The sequence below is a fragment of the Sylvia atricapilla genome, chromosome 5 (genome assembly GCF_009819655.1).
Source record: "Sylvia atricapilla isolate bSylAtr1 chromosome 5, bSylAtr1.pri, whole genome shotgun sequence".
NCBI lineage: Eukaryota > Metazoa > Chordata > Aves > Passeriformes > Sylviidae > Sylvia > Sylvia atricapilla.
In genome coordinates this window covers 19,754,011-19,774,851 of record NC_089144.1, presented here as the reverse complement: position 1 = coordinate 19,774,851, position 20,841 = coordinate 19,754,011, and the positions used below count along the sequence as shown (strand labels likewise).

At 44.1% G+C, this 20,841-nt stretch overlaps 1 protein-coding gene across 1 annotated transcript in view; it reads right to left on the bottom strand.

The window, feature by feature from the left end:
• Positions 1-18,999, bottom strand: part of ITIH5 (inter-alpha-trypsin inhibitor heavy chain 5) — a 46,140-nt gene extending 27,141 nt beyond the window's left edge. The window contains exons 1-5 of the mRNA XM_066318851.1: positions 18,799-18,999; positions 15,125-15,169; positions 10,420-10,583; positions 9,552-9,659; positions 7,132-7,382 (exon numbers count right to left, since the gene is read on the bottom strand). Coding sequence (XP_066174948.1) covers positions 7,132-7,382; positions 9,552-9,659; positions 10,420-10,583; positions 15,125-15,169; positions 18,799-18,918 — 688 coding nt within the window. The 5' untranslated portion in view covers positions 18,919-18,999. The remainder of the gene's footprint in view (positions 1-7,131; positions 7,383-9,551; positions 9,660-10,419; positions 10,584-15,124; positions 15,170-18,798) is intronic.
• Positions 19,000-20,841: the final 1,842 nt, after the last annotated feature.

Genomic DNA, 20,841 nt, shown 5'->3' with positions numbered 1-20,841 from the left:
ATGGAGCCAAGTCAGCCAGAGTGACTTACTGGGATTGAAGATTCAGCTCTCCAGTGACTAAAAAAGAGAGATTAAAAAAAAGTAACCCCTCTCCTCTAACTTTAAAATGAAACCCATCTTGCAATGCTCTCAGGGATATAAATGTTTGTAGAAAGTTCCTGTACGCAGTTCTGTTTGGCCGAACACACAACCTCAGACATGCACATGCTGTTCATTCCAGCCAGCTCTAGACATCCAGGATACAGATCCTACATCTGAGATCCTGACAGTTGATGCAGGTATGATTCATTTGACCTGTTTAAACATTTCTTCCAGGATTAGATGAATCACATTGTAGATTTTTCCTTATTGATTATAAAGAATTATTGAGGTGGCATGTTCAGACATATTGCAGGCATGTGAGGTGGGATTGATGTGAGTGACTGAACCCTTGATCTGACAAGTGTCATATGTGTAATGTCTACATTTTAAGAAGTCACCTTAGATGCCTTTATGTTCAGCAAAAGTTTATCATTACAGTCACTGCAATTTCAGTCCAGCTAATTCAGACAAAATCCAACGCTGCCAGTGCAGTCACACTAATTGCATACCTAAGATGGAACTCATCCTTAACTCTGAAAATCCTTCCTGAATCAATAAAGAGGGATGTGCCTGGCAGAGGGCACCTCAGATAAAGACATTTAGGTCTGAGTCACCCTGCAGGAAACTCTCCTTGTATTGTTATCTGCGCTCATTCGCTAAAAGCTGAGGGATGTGGAAGTTCCCTGTTGCCTCTCTATGTAAACAAAATCCCACCTTACCCTCTTTTGGTTTGCCAACTGTTCTTTCCCTCTGAGCTCCATTTGGACCCTTATATGAGACTACTTTAGCTCCTGAACTTCTCCAGATTTTGAGGGCTTTCCCCTTTTTCCTAACTGGCTTCTTGAAAACACAAAAACAGATTATCAGCTGAAGTTGTTCTTGGGTGCTTTAGCTCTCAAAATGATTATTCCAACACTCCTCTGAAGCACAGAATTTCTGTTATGTCTGCTCCTGGGCTGGTTAGAATTGGTTGGAATCAGCTGCTTAATTATACTGTGAGATGAAATCTCAAATCTTTGCCAAAAATGCCCAAAAACTCTGTAGTATGACAGGGAAATTAGGGATGGGAGAGCTTCAGTTCCAGTTTAGGTGTACACAATGCAAACACCTACATCTAAACTTATTTTCTAGGCTAGAGTATGATACATCTGGCCAGACAGACATCTGCTTTATGATAATTTTCATTAAAAATAAATTATCACTACTGATCTAAATGATAAGATTTAGGCAGTCTGGAAAAGCTTCATTCTGGGGAGTCCAACAATTCTGTTTATGTAATGAGCAGTGGCACTTCACCTTTGTAAAGGGCTTTGAGCAGCATTAGGGAAAGGCAATGTGACATCTGTGAGCTACAATGAACACAATCTCACATCCAGACCCCACAGTGATTTACAAAACCAGAAATATGAGATTATGTCCTGTTAACAAATAGGAAAATGGAGGCATGGGGTGGTTACCTAACTTACCTCATTTCCCAGAGGGCAAAGTCCATAGAAATGCCAGGATTAGGGTCCTGGTGGGTTTATGAAATGATTAGTCAAATCTGTAACTTTTACTCTGAAGTGCCATGTACAATCTAGGTTCCTCCAGGAGAAGGAATGAGAGTGAGAGTCACAAATCAATAGCACTCTAGGATGTTACTTCCAGGATGATTTTGCTTTGCTTTCACAGCAAGTAAAACCCTGTGAGTGCATTTTAAAAGACAAGGCCCAAGACTGTTCTACTGAGATAGGGAAGAGTTTTATCATAGGCCAAATTTTACACAAGCAAATTACAGTTAGAGCACCTGGACTGTAAAACAAACTCCTCAGCAAAAGACTTGTCCAAGGAGACTGAATGACAGATATAACTCAATTTCACTAAAATCAAGAACTGACTCTGCATCTCAGCTTCTCATGCTGTGAGAGCTCCAGTCCATTCATCCTGATGGAAACAGAAAGGGAGGTCCCAGCCAGTAAACTGAAATCACCTAAGGACATTAGTTTTGTATCTTAGAGGGGGCTTGTAAAATGATTACCCAGAGCTTTGACATTTTTTTCTAAAATCTATGTACAGTTCAGATTTCTCCTGGCAAAGAAAAGTTATAAATCAACATTGCTATAAGATTTTACCTCAGTCTTGATCTGTTTTTATTTTTGTAGCTGCCCTTTGATCTGATGAATCAACAGATACAGTATGTTTTTAATAAATAATGCATCAGATTTGCTTGTATCTGCCTTCTTGAATTTTCCATCTCTATTCTATTGCTTCCAGAAATCCCATTTAACTGCCAGTATGTGAGAAAAGCCTAGAATATATAGAAATGGCTTTAAATTTAATTTATAATTTCTGGTCTGGGGGTTTCACATTACTTCTCCTCAACTGAAAGGAAAGGCTGCTGTGGATTAGGCTGCCTGGTCATATCACACCAGGGTCAGTGAGAATCAGTCAGAAGCTCCCTCCTTATTCCTTCTGCATGTCCATGTCCTTGGCCTTCAGGCAGCACTTCCATGTTCCTCTGCCATAAATTTCAATGATGGGTGAGGACAAGATGCTGCACCACAACAGCACGAGCTCCAGTCTTAACATTTCTATGGACCATTGGAAATCAGCTTAATTAGGTAGCAACTCCATGCCTCAGTTTCCCCACTTGTCAAATAAACATAAACACATGTAACCCACTTTTTCAAGCAATGTGGAATCTAGGTGGAGCATGTGGATCACATTGTCTCCCTCTATTGATCCTCCAAACACTCTCTGGAGGTGATAAATGTCACCCTTTCTAGCACAGACAGTGCTTTAGGGATCTATGGAGAGGAAGTTTCCCAGGTTGTCTCATACAGACATTTTAAGTGACAAGAACTGCTGAGGAATCTCTCCCATCCACTTCATAGCCACTCATCTTATCCCTGGGAACAAAGTTAAAAACAAAAAAATGGTCTGATAGAAAAGGTCCTGATAAAAAGAAAACTTTTCCTGGAATAACAAAAATCAGGTCTGGAAGGTAACTACTCATCAAATTCATCCCATGTTCTGAGACCGAATCCTTTCCTACTGTTTTTTGATACAATCAGGAAACATTCCAGACCTCCAGTAATGGAAACTCAGCTACTGCACTTGCCAGTCCTTTCCAGAGCTTCACTTTTTTCACTGTTAGATGTTTTCAATGTCTAATTTACATTTTTTTTCTTGTGGATTATAAACCCATGACTTTTGGGGGCTTTTTGTATCCTTTTCCTCCTTGCAGTAGCATTTTATATTTTTGAATACAGTTCCTAGATCTTCCCCCAGGTTTCTTTTTTAGGCAGCATTTCGTATCTGGATCACCATTACTCTCCTCTGTTTATTGGCTTTGTTATTTTTAAACAAGTGACAGAGAAAGAAAAGTCTATGAGATATTTCAGAGTCCAGAGCATGGAAGAGCTCCAAATGCTTGGGCTGTTTTGTGCTCACACTGAGGGAGTTAGTAGAGCCTTCAGACAAACTTTCCACTAAATTCAGCTGAAGAAGTAAACAGAGCAGGAAAAAGCATTTTCCAGATGAAACTGTTGTCCTTACAAGAGGAACAGTTAAACCTAAATTATTTTGGAGTCTGGCAGATTCTGGATTAGATCTCAAATGCAAAGTTCATCCTCTGCTAACACGTGGAAACTTCCAGACAGCTGTTATAAGAAATTAAAAGCTTTCTGAGACCTTTGACTTCAGCAAGAAAAAGTCATCCTCGAGCAGCCTAGTGTCTCCTGGCCAAGCCCATGGCTAGTTCTCACACAGCTACACTGGAGGACTGAGATGAGGACAGCATCCGGGTCATCATTCAGAAAGTGTCTCCATTCTGAGGTCACCAGAAAGGTCAGGATCTTTGACCTCAATGCCTCCTGTTTTGGGGTCTGTATGTCACGTAAGACAACACCTGCACATGCCAAAAGATCGTTTTCCAAAACTCACATGCCTAATGCCTTCCTCTGGGAAAAATACAACTCCCAGATGGAGCCATGTGTGCAGGAGTTACTGTACAAGGAAATACCTTAGAAAGACCTGTCATCACATTGTCTCTGCTGCCCATTCAGAGAGGATAGATGCAGGACTTTCTAAGAGACAAGAAAAGGACATATCCACAAATGGGACTGGAAGAGACACTGGGATGCTGGTGGATCAAACACTCAGAGGAAGCTGCTGATGGGCAAAGCATTCACCCAGGGGCCAGCACAGCCCAGCTCGGGCTGCAGCTGTTGTTGGACCAGATAAGGAAAGAGCCCTGGGAGGTGGGAACTTCGTCTCTGTGCTTCTCCAGTGACCTCAGCTGTGATAACTCCCCTGCCCAAGGGACATTCACACAGAGCCAGAAGGTGTTCATGCTGCTAATGGGCCATGATGGGACATAATTGACATCAGTGCTAATTTAATAGGCAGCTGTATCTTCTGAGAAGGTGTCAAAGACTCCTGAAGTGTCCCATGATCCACAACATTCCATCATTCAGGTGTCCTTGATCCACAGCATTCCAACAACCATTACAAGCTCCCCATCCCTGGGCAGGTACCTGGGCATTCCCACCTGAACCTGAGTGAATACAAACCAAATGGATCATGCCTTCTGTGGTTTCCCTAGGATTTCCTTCACTACATGATGGATCTAGCCTGTGACCACCACTTTGAGCAACAGACATTAAAATTGCAACAACCAAATCTCATCACAAGTCTTTCAGGTGGAGATATCTTTCTACTCTTATACATTTTCTTATATTATATTTTTCTGGTCTTATAATGCCAAATAAGGTAGATAATATAGATATTATTATTCTTACAGATAATAAGAACCAAAACATATCTGTTTTCCTGTGAAACCAGGTTGTTCTAAAACAAACCCTACATGTGTGTACTTACGAACATTGATGAATCACTGTTGTTTCAAGAACTTGGTTTACCTCCACCTTTTGGGGTGGGTTGTAACAGCTTGATGGCACAACATATTTTTCATCCACTACTCTCAAGGTAATTTATTAATACTTATCAAAATCTCATATTTTATAATTAACTCTGAGATAGTTTAGACATAGGAAATAGAGGAAGAGAGCTTTCATGACATATTCAGCCTCAAACCAGTCAGGCAGTGCCATTTTCCAATGTTCCAATGTCCAGCCAAGTGGACTGAAGAGTTTTAAGCCATGAGAATCCAAGAGAGAACAGATACTTTTTTCTGGTTTACTGCCAGTATATAGACTGTGTGCCAAGCAGCCCCTCTTTAAATGTGAGATTCACAATTCACCTGTCTTTCACTTAAAAACTCACAGCCTTCCCTGGACATCTCACTGGATGTGGAGATCCCACACTTTTTGGGTGTCATATGAGCAAGAAGGCTTCACAGGGAGCAACTAATGGCTCTGATGGTTTGTTTTTGGATCCATCTTGAGAAAGGACATTCAGCTGGAATATAGTGGACAACCACATAAAGAAAGGGTCTGTAATTTAATTCTGGACACAGATAAAGCACAGGGAATCTGAGCTTCAGTTGCATTACCCATCCTGCAATGGAACCCTTATTTTATATACATTTTACTGGCTAGGGAGGATTACAGAATCCAACAGCTCAGGCCCATTTCTATATGAGCTCTTTGAAATCTGAAGCACAATGCCAAGAATGTCAGTGCTCCCAGATTGCCATTTGGATAGTGAGTTACATGAGTTTTCCCTGTATGTCATTCACATGTAGGAATTTCCATACTGTGCTGGACCAACAGTGTGTCTGCTCTGCTTAGCCTGTCTCTACCATTGATCAGTGCCAGATGTCTTGAAGGAAACCACGTGCCAACAATGCACTGTGATATTCCCTGATAGGTGAAAAAGTCTTCCTGCCTCTCCTGATGAGGAGCAGAGCACATTTATCACTTGGCACATGGATGTATGACACAGAGAGCAATGAGGCTTGACCTGAAGACAGTCCAAGTCACTGAGAGCCTTGATTTCATTGTGATTTGGATGAAATCAGTAGGATCTCCCTGAGCAAGCAGTTTAACTCCAGTTTATGTGCATTAGGATCTTTCTGTGGCAGATATGGATAGCTCCACTGATCTTGCTGAGATTTCAGCTGAAATTTTCTCACCAAGCAAATTATTTTATGCTTGTTTACATGATTTTGCTTGCACTGTGTTGCTTGGAGTGACTGAGGGTCAAGTCCCAAAAGACTCTGCATCATCCTTCCATCCTTATTTTTGGTGGTTTTTGACAACATGAAGCAATCACAGTATCCTGAGATGTTGGTTTATGCCAGAAAAAATTACATTTACACTGTCTGAACAGTGAGCAAGGACAGTTAGGGGTAAGAGCAGATGCTCAGATACTTTGCAAAGCACTTAGTGCTTTGGCAAAGTATGGATTTTTCTCTTGGCATTTCCCATGTTCTGAAGTGCAGGATTTCCTATCTTCCTTGGCATGTATGGATGGAAAAAAACAATTCACTTGAATGAATAAAATAAATAGTTCCCAGGAGATGTGGAGGCCAGGGAAGAGCCTGCTCCAGTGCTGAGCACAAGGCCTGAAGGCCCAGTTCAAAGCTCTTAAAGACAATAGCAAAAAAACCCAACCCGATTAAGATGAATGGGATCAGCCCTTTACTCATGAAGCTTCAAAGTCCTCACAGGCTTAGGCACAGATACCACACAGACACAGACATCCAGAGAAGACAGATCCAACTCTGCCAGGCCACTTCTTGAGAAGTGATCAAGGCCTCAGAAATAACAGGGACACAAAAGAACAAGCAGGCAGTAGAAAAGTCAGCAGGAAAGCTCTCTACTCCATTTTTTTTTACTCCATCTTATATACACTTTATACACATCTTACATACACTTATATACATCAGAAGGCAAAAGATTGGCTACACAGGTAGCCACCTCTTTGACCTCGTTGGTGAACATCACCATCAATCATCTTTCTCCTCCCAGAGGAGAAATATGTAAACAAAATAGTTAAGTTCTAAAAATATACACAGTTTTCTTGAAGCTGCGTGAGAATAAAGTACAAACCATGAAAAGCAGACAAACTTGGGGCGACACTACAGGTCAGAAAACCTCTCCTTACCTTCAGCTTTCCCGTTGCCTTTCTGCTTGCTGTTTCGGAGGGGAGGCACCTCCAGGTTCACTATCCCTGAGTTCTCCAGGATGTTCACCTCCACTCGCAGCCTCCCCACCAGCTGCTGGGGCCGGATGCTGACCATGTATTCGTACTTCCCCAGCCGCCTTTGCAGGAGCTCTTCATAGTGCAGGATGAACCTGCCCTGCATCTTGCGAGGAATGAAGACAGAGGCCTTGAATGTCTCATAGCCGTTCTCCCTGCAAGGAAAATCCAAAGACACCTTCACGTCCCATACACGTCACACATAACCTCCTTCCCCTCCTCCATGACAGTTTTGCCTCACACTATTCCCTGTTAATTATCAACTAAACCTTCCCATCGGATCTTGTTGAATATTAGAGAGTGGTTTCCTCTGGGAAGAAGAAAAAACTTGGCTTAATGCCCTGGTGTCGCCCCAAGTTTGCCTGCTTTTCATTGTTTGTACTTTATTCTCAGGCAGCTTCAAGAAAACTGTGTATATTTTTAGAACTTATCTACTTTGTTTACGTATTTCTCCTCTGGGAGGAGAAAGATGATTGATGGTGATGTTCACCAATGAGGTTGAAGAGGTGGCTACCTGTATAGCCAATCTTTTGCCTTCTGATCAAAGTGTATATAAGATGAAGTCAGAAAATTAAAGACAAAACTTTCTTGCTGACCGTTCTGCTGCCTGCTCGTTCTTTTGTGTCCCTAACAGCAACACCCTGGTGTAGTAAAGCATCCCCGACACCCCCAGCAGCTGCCTCCAAATAGGGAAAGAGTTTCAGTTTACCTCTAGACATTTTAGGAAGCTTACCTAGGTTTTTCCATACCCTTCTAGCAGTAATTGGCTCAGAGCCAAGAGATAAGCAGGTACTAGGCCTTGTCACCATTCTTCAAACCCTGTGTCTCTCTCTATTGGCTGCAAGTCAGGTTGTCTCTCCCAAAACATTTAGTATTTAAGAAAAAACACAAAAGAAAGAAAAAAGCTTTTCAGAGTGTTTCTAGCAGGGTATCAGAGGTTTCTCAGACACCTGTGTGCAGCTTATCTTTTGTTTTCTGTAATGTTTGTTGTTTTAATATTTTTCGTTATTAAACCTTTTACTTTACAAAACACCTCTGAAAAGCAGTCTCGCTAATTAATTTTAGCCACTTCTCTGCAAAGGCTGGACCCTCAGAGATTGACACATTTACACATGGTTTGTTATGCTTTGACCATGTGCTAACCTGTATCACCCTGGGAAACCCCTTTCTAAGTATAGCAAACAAGAGGCTTGCTCCCATGTTCCGTCAGTTCAAGTATGCAAATCATTGCTAGAAGGTTCCTAGTTCTTTGTGTTATCATAGCTTGATTTTTGGTGCAGAAATTTTTGCCTTTTTCCTCTCCAAATATAGTGTGCACCTTCTTATTTGTTATTTTTGCATTATTAAAATTCCATTTCTGGACAATTGGATCAAGGCTGCCTCTCTACTATTGGATTATGCCCTTTTCTGATCAAGAGATGGGGCAACTGAGAGGTGTTTTAAAAACTTTTTTTCTATTTTCAGTTTCATGTGAAGAGTGAGACAGTATAGATGTTATAATTCACACCATCACAATCAGAAGCCAAACTATTTCCTAATTACAATACATTATAAGATTTCTTGCCCTATCAACTTCTGCCACACAAGGCTGCAAACGCCTTAAAACCAATAATCTAAAATTACCCCTCGTGAGTCCTACCACAATGCACCTTTCATAGTTCTATTTCTCCAAAGTATCTTGTCTTATTTGCAAGGCCATCCTTTGAAACTGGTTTCTAGTTCCATTTCTCAAGAATATCTGTTCTATTCCACAGCATTTCTAAGTCAGCATTTCTCATCTCAAAGTTTGCATATAGATGTATACTATGTGAGCCTTCTGTCAAGATTTAAAAATTCTCTACAAATCCATTTCCCACACTCTACCAAGTCACCATTGGGGCAGAGACCCGAGGAAACTCAAAGGGTTCTGATCATCTAGGCTTGGACCCACAGGAGTTTCAAACACCTGTTGCATTTACCATTGAACTTTGTTGATTTACTGTTTTATATAAATAAAGTGTATTCTTGCTTCCCTCTTGAGTGAAGTGGATGACTCTATCCATGACAGCACTCTAATTTTCCTTTCTGTTATTACGAGAATTCTTTCCCCCAGTAATACACCCTGAAGTATCTTGGAATTTAAAAAGTTTTGTGACAGGGTTGGAAAAGGCCACACAGAATTTTTCATGGTTTGGAGTACAGGAATGACACCAAGCAGTGCAGATAACTTTGAGTTTAGTTGCTCCTTCCAATAAATCCATGGATAGGCATGCCAAGGCAGCCAAGATAAAGATGGCAGGAGAGTGCATCACTTCCCAGAACACAGGCAAATGCACAACACTCACCTTCCTTCAGTGGGGCTTGGAGTTTTCTTGTGCCTTTCTTTGTCATTGGTGCTATTTTTCTTTTCTTTTCCCGTGACCTCTCCATAGTAAGTCTTGTTGCCAATGCTCCTGGAGAGATCAGAGATGTCAGCATGGTCACTCTGCACCCAAGTACAGTGACAGGTGTACATTTGCTGCAGGTGTGTTCACACACCTTGATGTGAGAAGAATCTCAGAGTGCTGCTGGTGTCACTCTCCTGAGTCCTCACAAGTCTCTAGGATAGAAGCCAACTCAGAAATTACTGGCTGTAATTACCAGCCTAGTACAAATGCAAAAGTCTCTTGTTCTTCCTATTCACTCTGGATGGAAGTATTTTTTAAAGAGTGGGTCCCCTGTCCCCTTTGGTCAAGTCTGAAGCTGTGGCCACAATACCTATATGCAGAGAGGATCAGATCATGATCAAACCAAATATGTATGAGACCAAAAGTTTAATTTTTTAGTCATTTCACTATGAGGTTTCTCTCTATTTGGTTTATCATTCACACCTCCAGCAGCCACTGAACCTATCTGCTGGTTGGAGTTGACTTCTGCTCCCTTGACAATGTGGAGAACATGAAATAAATAACAAGAAGGTTCTTACGAATTACAGTCAGACAAGTGAGATAAATATATCTGCCAGTGTTGCTGAAACTCTCTCTGGAAAGATTGTGGAGGTCTCGAAGAGAGTTTCCTCATTCAAGTCAGAGAGAGGAGAAGAAGTGATTAGAAGACACTCAGATGGCAAATAGAGAAATAGATGGGAAACATAGTTTCCCTCCCTGTTTACACTGAGGATTTGAATTTAGTGTCATGGCATGCATAGACTTGGTCTGTGCATTACTTACTTACATGGTAAAGTTGGAGATGAAAGCTGCAGCTGGGATCTGCATCTCAAACACTGCCTCCCGTGCCTCGGAGCCGCTGTTCACCATGGTGCAGGACACAGTGGTGAAAGCGTACCGGGAAATGATTGTGGACCTCACCTGGAACTCGGACATCCGAGGCCTGGTTTCCTGTGGGAATCAAAAAATCACCTCTAAACCTTCAGCTGGATAACTCACCCCTTCAGTGTTTCAATGGATCTGATATTTAATATGGACTAGCAAACTCTCACCCAATGAGTATTAGGCCTCCTGACACCAACAGGCAAGCTGGGCTTGTCCTTGAAATTTCAGGAGAGCTGGAAACAGTAAATCAGGAATGTGGTACTACTTTTGTTCATGCACAGGGGACACAGACACTGTCCAGTGCTTGGGAAAGGTCTCAGAGCTCTCCTTATGCCAGCCTTTAAGCTGTGAAACATCCTGATAAAATCCATCTGGGTCCTAAACTGAAGCTTTCAACTCTGACTCTGTGAGAGGATGAGGATTATTCCCTTGTGGCCTGGGAAGAGAAGCCCAAAATATGTCCCCATGGAGTCCAGAACTGTGTCACAGACCCTGCCCTGTGCACAGTGTACAAGAGCAGATGGAAAACTTCTTGAAAGACTGACATCACCATTTTATGAAGCAGCACCTTCAAATTCATCCAATCAGATCCCTAACTTATGTAAACAGAGAAACTGCTGTCAACTGAGTTCTCCTCTGCTGAGAATCCATCCTGGAAATCTGTACCAATAGATACAGAGTCTTAATTAAAAACACTGACACTGTGACATCTCAAGCAAAATATTTTAAGCTTTCTAGCCCACACTGGACTCCTTCCAGCAGAGAAGCAGTGAATGATGTAGCAATGGAAGCTGAAAGCCTATTTCTGCTTCTTGGGAATGTGTTTTCGTGCACAAGTCCTGAGTTGGAGTATTTCTCCAGACTAATGTGTTTTTTGACAGCAACATCTCCATGGAGCTCAAATGTTTTCTTCCTGGAATACTTCAGTGTACTTAACTGTAAGCAGCCTTTGAAAAAGAAAAATCTCTTTGTCGACTTACATAATCAAAGACCAAACCCTCAAAAGCAGAAAGGAGATAAAGGGTAAAACACACTGTAAATACCGAGCAACCTCACAAAGCCAAATACAGTGAGACTCTTCCTACTGAGGTTGGTAAAAACTCACAGTCACGTAAGAGTTGTGAGGACAAGAACAGGCTCTTCAGCTGCATGTCCAGGCTTTCTTTCAGAACAAAAATAATTTTGGCAAACAGCTCACGAAAGGGAGCAAATGTTTGTCTGAGTATGAAACAAGAACATTTCTGCAGTAGCTGATGGCATCAGAAGTAACTGAGCATCCAACTAACCAAGCTGCTGGGCTCGTGGATACCAGGCAAATGGGAGAACGAGGATCCACTGGAAACACAGATCTACCAACAGATTTGGCATAAAATCCTGCCTGTCTACACTTGCAAAGACTGATAATGTGTGTCAGATGAACCTAGTCATGATAGATTATCTTTAACTGGGGAATGTGCTCTGTGTCCAGGATCCTGCTCAGCCCACGTAGAGCACAATGGCGAGAGATCAGAACTCCCAGGGTAGGATTCACCTCACTGATTTTAGGCAGATCAGTGCAGTGGATCTGTGGCTCTAGGCTAGAACACCCCTGCACAGATTTAATGTCCTACCCTTAGATCACTGCTTAATTAACTGCTATTAATTAGAACTAGATCGGGCTGTTCTTAGGACCTTCCCTGATACGTAGGCATGGCTTTCCAGCCTCATTATCCTGAAGGTGGAGGAGGAGATGGGGAATTTTGATTGAAGCAGGGTTGTAGGAATGTTTTCAGATATAATGAGCTAATGTTTCATCAAGTCTTCCATGCCACTAATTGCCTGTGGCATAGTACAGAGAGGTATTAATAGGAACAGAGAGGATTTAATAAGAGAAATTATAGAAAGAATCAGAAACTACAGAAAATTCTTTGGTGTCAGCCCTTCTGCATTCACCCCCATGTGCTGCAGTTCATCAGAAACTGTGGGTTTATATGTAGCTGACAGATGATCAGCAAAAGAAGACCAAGCCCTTTGCCTTTCACTTGAGATACAAGTGGCTCTGCAGTGACCTGCCTGACACTGTGAATGCACTGATGGATTCACGGGAACTCATAAAGGCTTTCAAATGTGACAGAGAGCATGAACTTGCCATTGCTAGGACAACAACAGCAGAATGTTGTGTTGTGTGAGAAAGAAGCAGTTCTAACCCTGTAGCATGTCACTGGCAGAGACCAACACCACATGCTTAGAGGAAAGTGTAAAATCACTGATACTACCCAGAAATATTCTCTTAATTTTCAGTAATTTGTGGCTGAAGGAACTCCTGAGTCAAGGGTGGTATTTTTGTGGTATATTTGTATTCTGTGGATTTCTCTTCTACTGCTTTACACAGTAATAGATGCTTTTTGAATCCATGTAAAATTTTAGCATCTGCAACATCCTGCTGCAAGGAGTTCCAGAGTTCAATGGTATTTCATATGGGGAAAAAAGTCGCTTAGGAGTTTTTTTGCTAAATCCACTCTTTGCTGATCATTCAGCTGATCTCTGTTATAGAATCACAGAATGGTTTGGGTTGGAAGGGACCTTAAAGCCCATCCAGTTCTAACCCCCTGCCACGTGCAGGGACACCTTCCACTAGACCAGGTTGCTCCAAGCTCCATCCAACCTGGCTTTGGACACTTCCAAAGTGGGATGGGGCAACTATCTCTATCCCACTGAAGAAGCTCCAGTTCTGATATCCTTACAATCTGAGAAAAAAAAAAAAAAAAAAAAATACATTCAATATCCCTCCTTCCTGGTGGATGTGAGTTGCTGCTGGGGAAATCAAACACTGAATAAGGGCATAAAAGAATTGGTTCACCTTCCCATCCCTGGAAGGGATCTGCTATTCCCTGTATATAGAAAATATAAATGGTGGGGGCACAGGCCATTTCCAAACAGGTTGCTCAGTCAGGCTGGGCAGGAAGCCCAAGTTCCACTCTGCGATTCCTGTGCTGCATTCCCTGGAGCTCTTGCACAATCCATCAGTGCCTGGTGCTCTGACTTACAGCTGAACAAACGCCTGTTTGTTTTCTGCACTTTTTATTGAGGTCTTCAGAAGATGAGAGGCAGCTCAAAGAAAAAGAAAAAAAAAAAAACAAAAAGGCAAAACAAACCATTTGTTTAATGTTATTATTACTGTGATGTATCATCCCTATTAAAAATCAAGTGAGGGAATGCCAAGGCAGCAGATTAGCACACTGCTATGAGGCAGGTTGGCTGGATGCTTTTTGGAGGTGTCCTGGTTATGATGGTGTAATGGCAGCAGAAATGAGATTTTTCTCACCAAATTCCTTTATGCTTGTTTACATGAAATATTTGGAAGGACAGAAAAAGAGCTGAATATAAATGAAATCCATTCCTTATTTTTGCCTTTATCAATTACTTTCATCAAAACAAATTGACTGTCTCTGAGATTAGGTGTAATCAACTGGTAATAAGCCTGAGAGTTTCTCTCTAGGCTGGTGATTCCAACCTGTCAAAGATGAAGGGGACCAGAAGTTGCTGAGGTGATGGCTGCTCAGTGTGGGAAATGAGTTCCACCAGTTCTCAACTGAGAAGTCTCAGAGAAAAGCCAGAAAAATAACTGGCCATGAACAGCAATTCCACTGGCTGCCTCTCTACATCTAAATTTTAGATTTCTGTGCTGAAAGAAGGATATTGGCTTCCTTTTTTTCTTCCTTTCTCTGGTAGACTTTGTCAGAGAAAAACAGATCTTCAAATTTCAAAGCAAACTCACTTTCTCTTCAAACTCAATGAGATTTCATCAGGCTTATGTTCACTGTGGTGTTAAGTTTTGTAACATTTGAAGCTCTTTCTCTAATCTGGGTTTGAAAAGATGGATTGGGAAATATTAGAAGAACCTGTACCTGTTGCATTTTGTTACTTTTTTTTTCATTACCCAGAATCTCACTCTACCATCAAATAATTCATTCCTGGGTGTTGCTTTTTATCTTCTTTTCCGTTATAGTTGGATTAAGTGCTTGAGACCGTATTTTGTGTCTGGACTCAGATGTTTATTAATTCTTATCTATAGCACAGTCTCACAAGTTGTGAGTTCTAGCTAAAAAATGACTCTATCTCCATCTCTCTACAAGGACTTTTAAGGATAAATTTTCCAATTGAGAAATGACATCTAATTTTTTTTTTACTTTTAACTCAATAACCAACCACCTGTGGCCTGCAATGTGGACTTTTCTATCCAATTACAAAATATTACCCAGAGCCATGGAGAAGAAGCTGAAAGAAGGACTCAGCCTCTAAATCCTCCACCTTGCTTTAGATATATATTACTATATTCTAAAACCTTAAACTGCAAGTTTTCCACCATGTGATATTACACACTTCTCTTCAAACTACACTCTCATAATCCCAGTTCTATCATTCAATTTTGGAAGCCTTTTCCACAGCCTCAGGTCAAATGCAGTGTTTGCTTGGGGGTCAGTGCCTGTCAGCACAGAAAGTCTGAAACTGTCAGTACCCAGGGTTCCAACACCTGGGCACAGGGATGCACACACACACACAAATCTAGGGAAAGTGTAAAATCTATTTTACCATGAGGTAAAATAAAGATGGGGTGTGATACGTACCAGCCTCTGCAGGAACTTGGCCTGTCTTGGGACACGGCGAGCGACCTGAAAAGAGTTAAGGGAGTGAGTGGATTCTGTTCAGCTCACAGCAGACACGTCACTTGTTTAATCCCAGACATGGGGCTGTGTGACTGATCACCCGTGGCCAGGTTCAAATGTTCCTCTGGTTAAAATTAAAACCTGAGTCTCTTCTGCATTAACAGACCCACTGATCAAAGCTCAGCAGTGGAATGTAGCTGTCTCAGGCAAGGAGGTGCTGGGTGTTTTGCAAATGGTGCTTGGCAAAGGACCCTCTATATGATGGCAGAAAGGTCAGCCTTTAGCCCTGGCCCTGGATGCTAAGAACATCCCTGGAAGTATTGAAGGCCAGGCTGGATGGGGTTTTGAGCAGCCTGGTCTAGTGGAAGATGTCCCTGCTCATGGCAAGGCTTTGGAACTGGATGCTCTTCAAGGTCCCCTCCAACCCAAATCATTCTATGGTTCTATAACTAGTTTAAATTAAAGCTAGAGCTTAAGCTGTATAAATATTAGCTCTAGAGCAGATCTGCTGCCTAAATACTCTCCACAGGTATTGTGTATTTATTGTGCAGTGACAGAAAAGCACTAGTTATGTGCAAAGCAGGAATAAAGATATTTTAATTCAGCCACAGACTTTATGATGAAACAAAGTGCTTCACCTGTGACTGTGCAATTGTACTCACTATCTCACCCTTCTCATCAACTCCTCTGAGTTCTCATATAGTGTGAGACTCAGCTCAACATCTCCAAACCAAGTCCCTTCCAAAAGCAAGTCTCTTGTCAATGAGGGAAGCCAAATGCCATCTTAAAATGTCAGTGGAACCCCACAGAGCAGAAGAATGCAACAGTATTTTTTTACCTGATTTGCCCTTTTAGTTGATTTACTCTGAAATAGCAGCAGCCCTTGCCAAAGAGATGATTTTATGTCTGTTCATATTGTACATTGAAAAGCTCAGGAATTCCCAAAGGGGAAATTAAAGTTTCATCCAAGGGAATCTTTACCATTTCCTTCAGCATTACTTTAGTCAACATCTCATAAAATTAGAACCAAGAGAAAACAGCTCCTTTGGGAAAGAGAGGAGAGGAGAGGAGAGGAGAGGAGAGGAGAGGAGAGGAGAGGAGAGGAGAGGAGAGGAGAGGAGAGGAGAGGAGAGGAGAGGAGAGGAGAGGAGAGGAAGAGGAGAGGAGAGGAGAGGAGAGGAGAGGAGAGGAGAGGAGAGGAGAGGAGAGGAGAGGAGAGGAGAGGAGAGGAGAGGAGAGGAGAGGAGAGGAGAGGAGAGGAGAGGAGAGGAGAGGAGGAGGAGGGAGAGGAGAGGAGAGGAGAGGAGAGGAGAGGAGAGGAGAGGAGAGGAGAGGAGAGGAGAGGAGAGGAGAGGAGAGGAGAGGAGAGGAGAGGAGAGGAGAGGAGAGGAGAGGAGAGGAGAGGAATTGTTTGCATCTTGAGTTTTGGAAGAAACTTTCTGTGTGGGTCTGTTATCTCAGACAAATAAAACCCATCAGGTGCCTGCTGCGAGAGGCTGCACAGTCTCCATCTCTGCAGGTTCTTCAGAACAAGACATATAAATGTCTGTGAAGTTTGCCCTGCTTGGAGCAGAGGCAGGGATGAGACATCAATAGCCCTCAGTATTTTTTTACTGAAGGTTTACCTTCTGGAACCAATCCACCTGTTGCTCTGTATGGGATGGTCACAGAGATTTTTAAAGACTAATCAGTGAAACTGGAAACTTGGTACCTGTTTTTATCTTTACCCACCAAAACCCATTTTGTTTGCTTGTGTAAGAAGGCTCTGTGTGACTTGGCTCCTGAAAGAACCACCTTCTAAAGTCTTGGGGATACCCATGGACATCAGTGAGGACCTAAGGATCACCAGATAGCAGTATCCTGTTTTCTAGGACTTCATGACTAGTGCCAAAACACTGCTGCAGGGTTTGTTATCAGTCCATTGGACTGTTCCAATCAAGCAGCTTCACTGGCATCATCCAGTGGAAGCACTTCCAAATTACCGTCAACCTTTAGCTTTGAAGTTTTCCAATGCACTCATTAAAGCCAGATAATTGCTACTAGTGACCCCGTAACTTATTGCCATCTGTTAGTCCCACCATGCTATATGAGACATAAGCTGTGCAGTGGATTTGTTTCTAGTGCAGTATCTCAATCTAAGGGAGCACCTGCCTGTTCTCAGCCTGGCTCAGGTGTTCAGTGAGGACAGACAGATGTCCTCCTCTAGATCTGACTGTCACAGGCCACCAGGTCACCTATTTACACATCTCTGCTTCTCTGGTGGAAGTGGCTGCTGCCACTGACCTGCCACCAACACAGCTCCTGTGGAAACATCCTCATGTGCCTCTAGCAACATCCACCAGGTCACTTCAGCACTGTGAGCCAGTTCTTTGAGCTTTGCAGCTGATTTTGCCCCTAAAGCACGTGAGTGATCCCAGATACCACTCCACTGGCAGTGGTGGAGATGTTCTCTTCCACTTGGACAGGTGGGTTTGTAAAACAGTGTTGGTTTGTGCCCAAATTCCCCCAAAAAGAATATGCATCCATAATAATCAGGACTGATAACAAAGCTTTTGGTGTCCCTGTCCCCACAAGGGAGAGATGTGGATGCCTCTGGAGAGAGATTCTTTCTATCCTAGGTGGGATAGATACAGATACACATGGAGTCTCACTCCTCCCATCTGCTGCATGGCAGAGGATGCCAAATACAGACAAAAACTGAAATTTTAGACAAACTAGATTATCCCGCCTGACCTCCAGCAAGGCACAGGTATTCCATAGTCCCTGCAGTGTATCTGTCATTCCCACATGGGTGCCTCAGATCTGATCAAATTTAGATAAATGACTGACGCCCTAAGCGACCCAAAGTCACACGTGGTATTTCTTACGGACTTGATAGATGTGAGCACAGACCTGAAGCTCAGAATTTTATAGAATCCAAGTGGTTTGAATTGGAAGGAACCTTAAAGATCATCTAATTCCAACCTCTCTGCCATGGGCAGGGACACTTTCCACTTTAAATGGGTCACAGCCTCCCAAACCACCACTTCAACTCTTGCAAAAAGTTCATTGCTCTTTCAATCCCATTTCCTCAGAAAATCAAACCCACGCAATAACACAACATACTAGCCCTCACTAGTAGAATATATATTTTTTTTCCCTTTCATTGTCAAGAAACGTTTTAGAAGCTGGAATTCAGGTGGTTTGTTTCATCCAGCACGAGTTAAAAATCAAGTATAGTAAGACCATAGGCAGAAAAAAGAAAAGAAAAAACAAAAAAACAAAACAACACCACCACACCAAAACTATCCCCCGAGCTTGAAATACTCGGAATTACTCAGACTGGAGCGTGGCCAGCACACGGCGTTAACTCCCTTGTCCCTGTGAAATGCCTCGTCAGCCCAGCCTGGGGATGGAGGTCAGACCGAACCTGTCCCGGCCAGCAGCTCCACCTCGGGAGGGTCATCTCCTGCCTCAGCACCTCCAGCACAGCTCCGTGCTGGCTCTAGCACCTCCCACGGAGCTGAGCCGCACGCATAGGTGGAATAAATGCATTTTTATCACACTGCCCCGCTCGTCAATACTGCTGGTGAAGCGGGGACAAGCCACCCGCGGCCACCTGATGCTCCCGAACAACCCACCGCCTCCAAACCTACCTGCTCCACGATGCTGTAATCCGCCAGCAGCTGTTCCTCCAGGTACCTGGCCATCAGCTCGGAGTCGGGCTGTCCCGCCGCGGGGGAGAAGCCCCAGCAGAGGCAGAGCCAGAGGATCATGGTGCAGAGGAGCGCCGGGGCTCCTGCCCCGCCGTGAGCGCACAGCCAGCCCCGCCGGCTTTTCGCTGCCGGCAGCCCGACAGGAGACACAGCGGCCCACCCTCCCCGCCTCCTCCCCAGCCCGGGACCGGCCCCTTTTCCCCGCGGGGCGGCCTCCTGTGCTGCGGGGAGCGCTGGCCGGGGCCGCGGCCCTCAGCGCTCCGCGGGAGCCGCGCCGTGCCCCGCGCTCCCCCTCAGGCCCCTCGTGTCTCCTGCGGGACAGGGCCGGTGCTGGGGGTCCCCGAGGAGCTGCCACTTATCATTTCGGCACCTACAGCCCCTCTCAGCTCAGGAGACAGTTCCTGCACCCGGCTGGGTGCCGAGGAATGGGGCCCGGGTGGTGTCTCCTACCCACGCCCTTAGGGAGCACAAGCCCAGCAGATCCTTCAAGGTTGGGGCTTTCCTAAGGGGGGGTAAAACCCTCTGATTCCACCCTCCGTGAAGGGAAAGCTGCTCTTACTCCCCACTGGAGAGCCCTGGCTGGTTTAGAAAAGCTGCCCCCAGGGCAGGGCAGGGCTCCCTCCGCACCCTCAACTTGGCAGCTGCCCGACAGCGAAGGTGGCCAAGACACGTAATTTCACCTTCCTCTTGCTATCCAGATTGCGTTTCCATCTGGACAAAGCCGGGGTGACCTCCTGCTCTTCCCTTCATTTCCCAAAGGCGTTGCTTCTGCTGCCAGAGAGGCCCCGGGTGAAGGTGGACACTTGTGGGACAGGCTGGATTCTGCCTGGCAGCTGCCAGGGACCTTCCTGGGGATGACTCTGCCAGCTGGCACCGACCCGGCAGCCCTCACCTCCAGGCACTGGGGAATTCGTATCTGCAGTGCTCAGCTCACGCCAAATCAGGCATATTTGCTACTCTATTTTTCTGTGACAGCAGTAACTTCTTTAATCTGGCAGACCCAAGCTTCCTTTATTTGTTTGGTGGGTTGATTTGTTTGTTTTGCGGTTTTTTGTTTGTTTGTTTTGTTTTTTGGTTGGTGGTCTCCTCTCTCCCTCTCCTCTCCTCTCCTCTCCTCTCCTCTCCTCTCCTCTCCTCTCCTCTCCTCTCCTCTCCTCTCCTCTCCTCTCCTCTCCTCTCCTCTCCTCCTCCTCTCCTCTCCTCTCCTCTCCTCTCCTCTCCTCTCCTCTCCTCTCCTCTCCTCTCCTCTCCTCTCCTCTCCTCTCCTCTCCTCTCCTCTCCTCTCCTCTCCTCTCCTCTCCCTCCTCTCCTCTCTCTCCTCCTCCTCTCCTCTCCTCTCCTCTCCTCTCCTCTCCTCTCCTCCCTCTCCTCTCCTCCTTCCTCTCTCTCTCTCCTCTCCTATACTCTTCCATCTCTCTCTCCTCTCCTCTCCTCTCTTTCCCAAGGGAGCTGTTTTCCATTGGTACTAATTTTATGAGATGTTGACTAAAGTAATGCCGAAGGAAATGGTAAAGATTCTCTTGGATGAAACTTTAATTTCCCCATTGGGCATTCCTGAACTTTTCAATGCACAATATAAGTCTCTGGCTTTTCTGAAGCCTTGTGTCCTCCAAATCTCACATGTGTTTTTGAGATGCTCCCCTTTCAAAAGGGAAGAGGGCAGCTGGAGATGGAGCAAAGGGAAGGTTATGGTCAGCATCTTTGGAACTCCTTATCAGCAAATTCATGGATCACACTGAGGCTGAGGTGGCACCATGTTCACACACGGGGCCCTGCTGGCATTGCCACCAGGGGGAAGGAGTCAAAAACCTGTCCAGTCCTTTTCCCACTGGGACCACTGTCAGGCACAGAGGCTTCTGTAGTGGCCACATCCTCAATGAGAGCTGCAGAACCAGGCAGCACTGCAGGAAATTATGAAAGGCTGATGTGGATGGGGAAGAGAAGATGCTGGCAGAAAGCTGGAGGGAGGCTGGGACAGGGTGC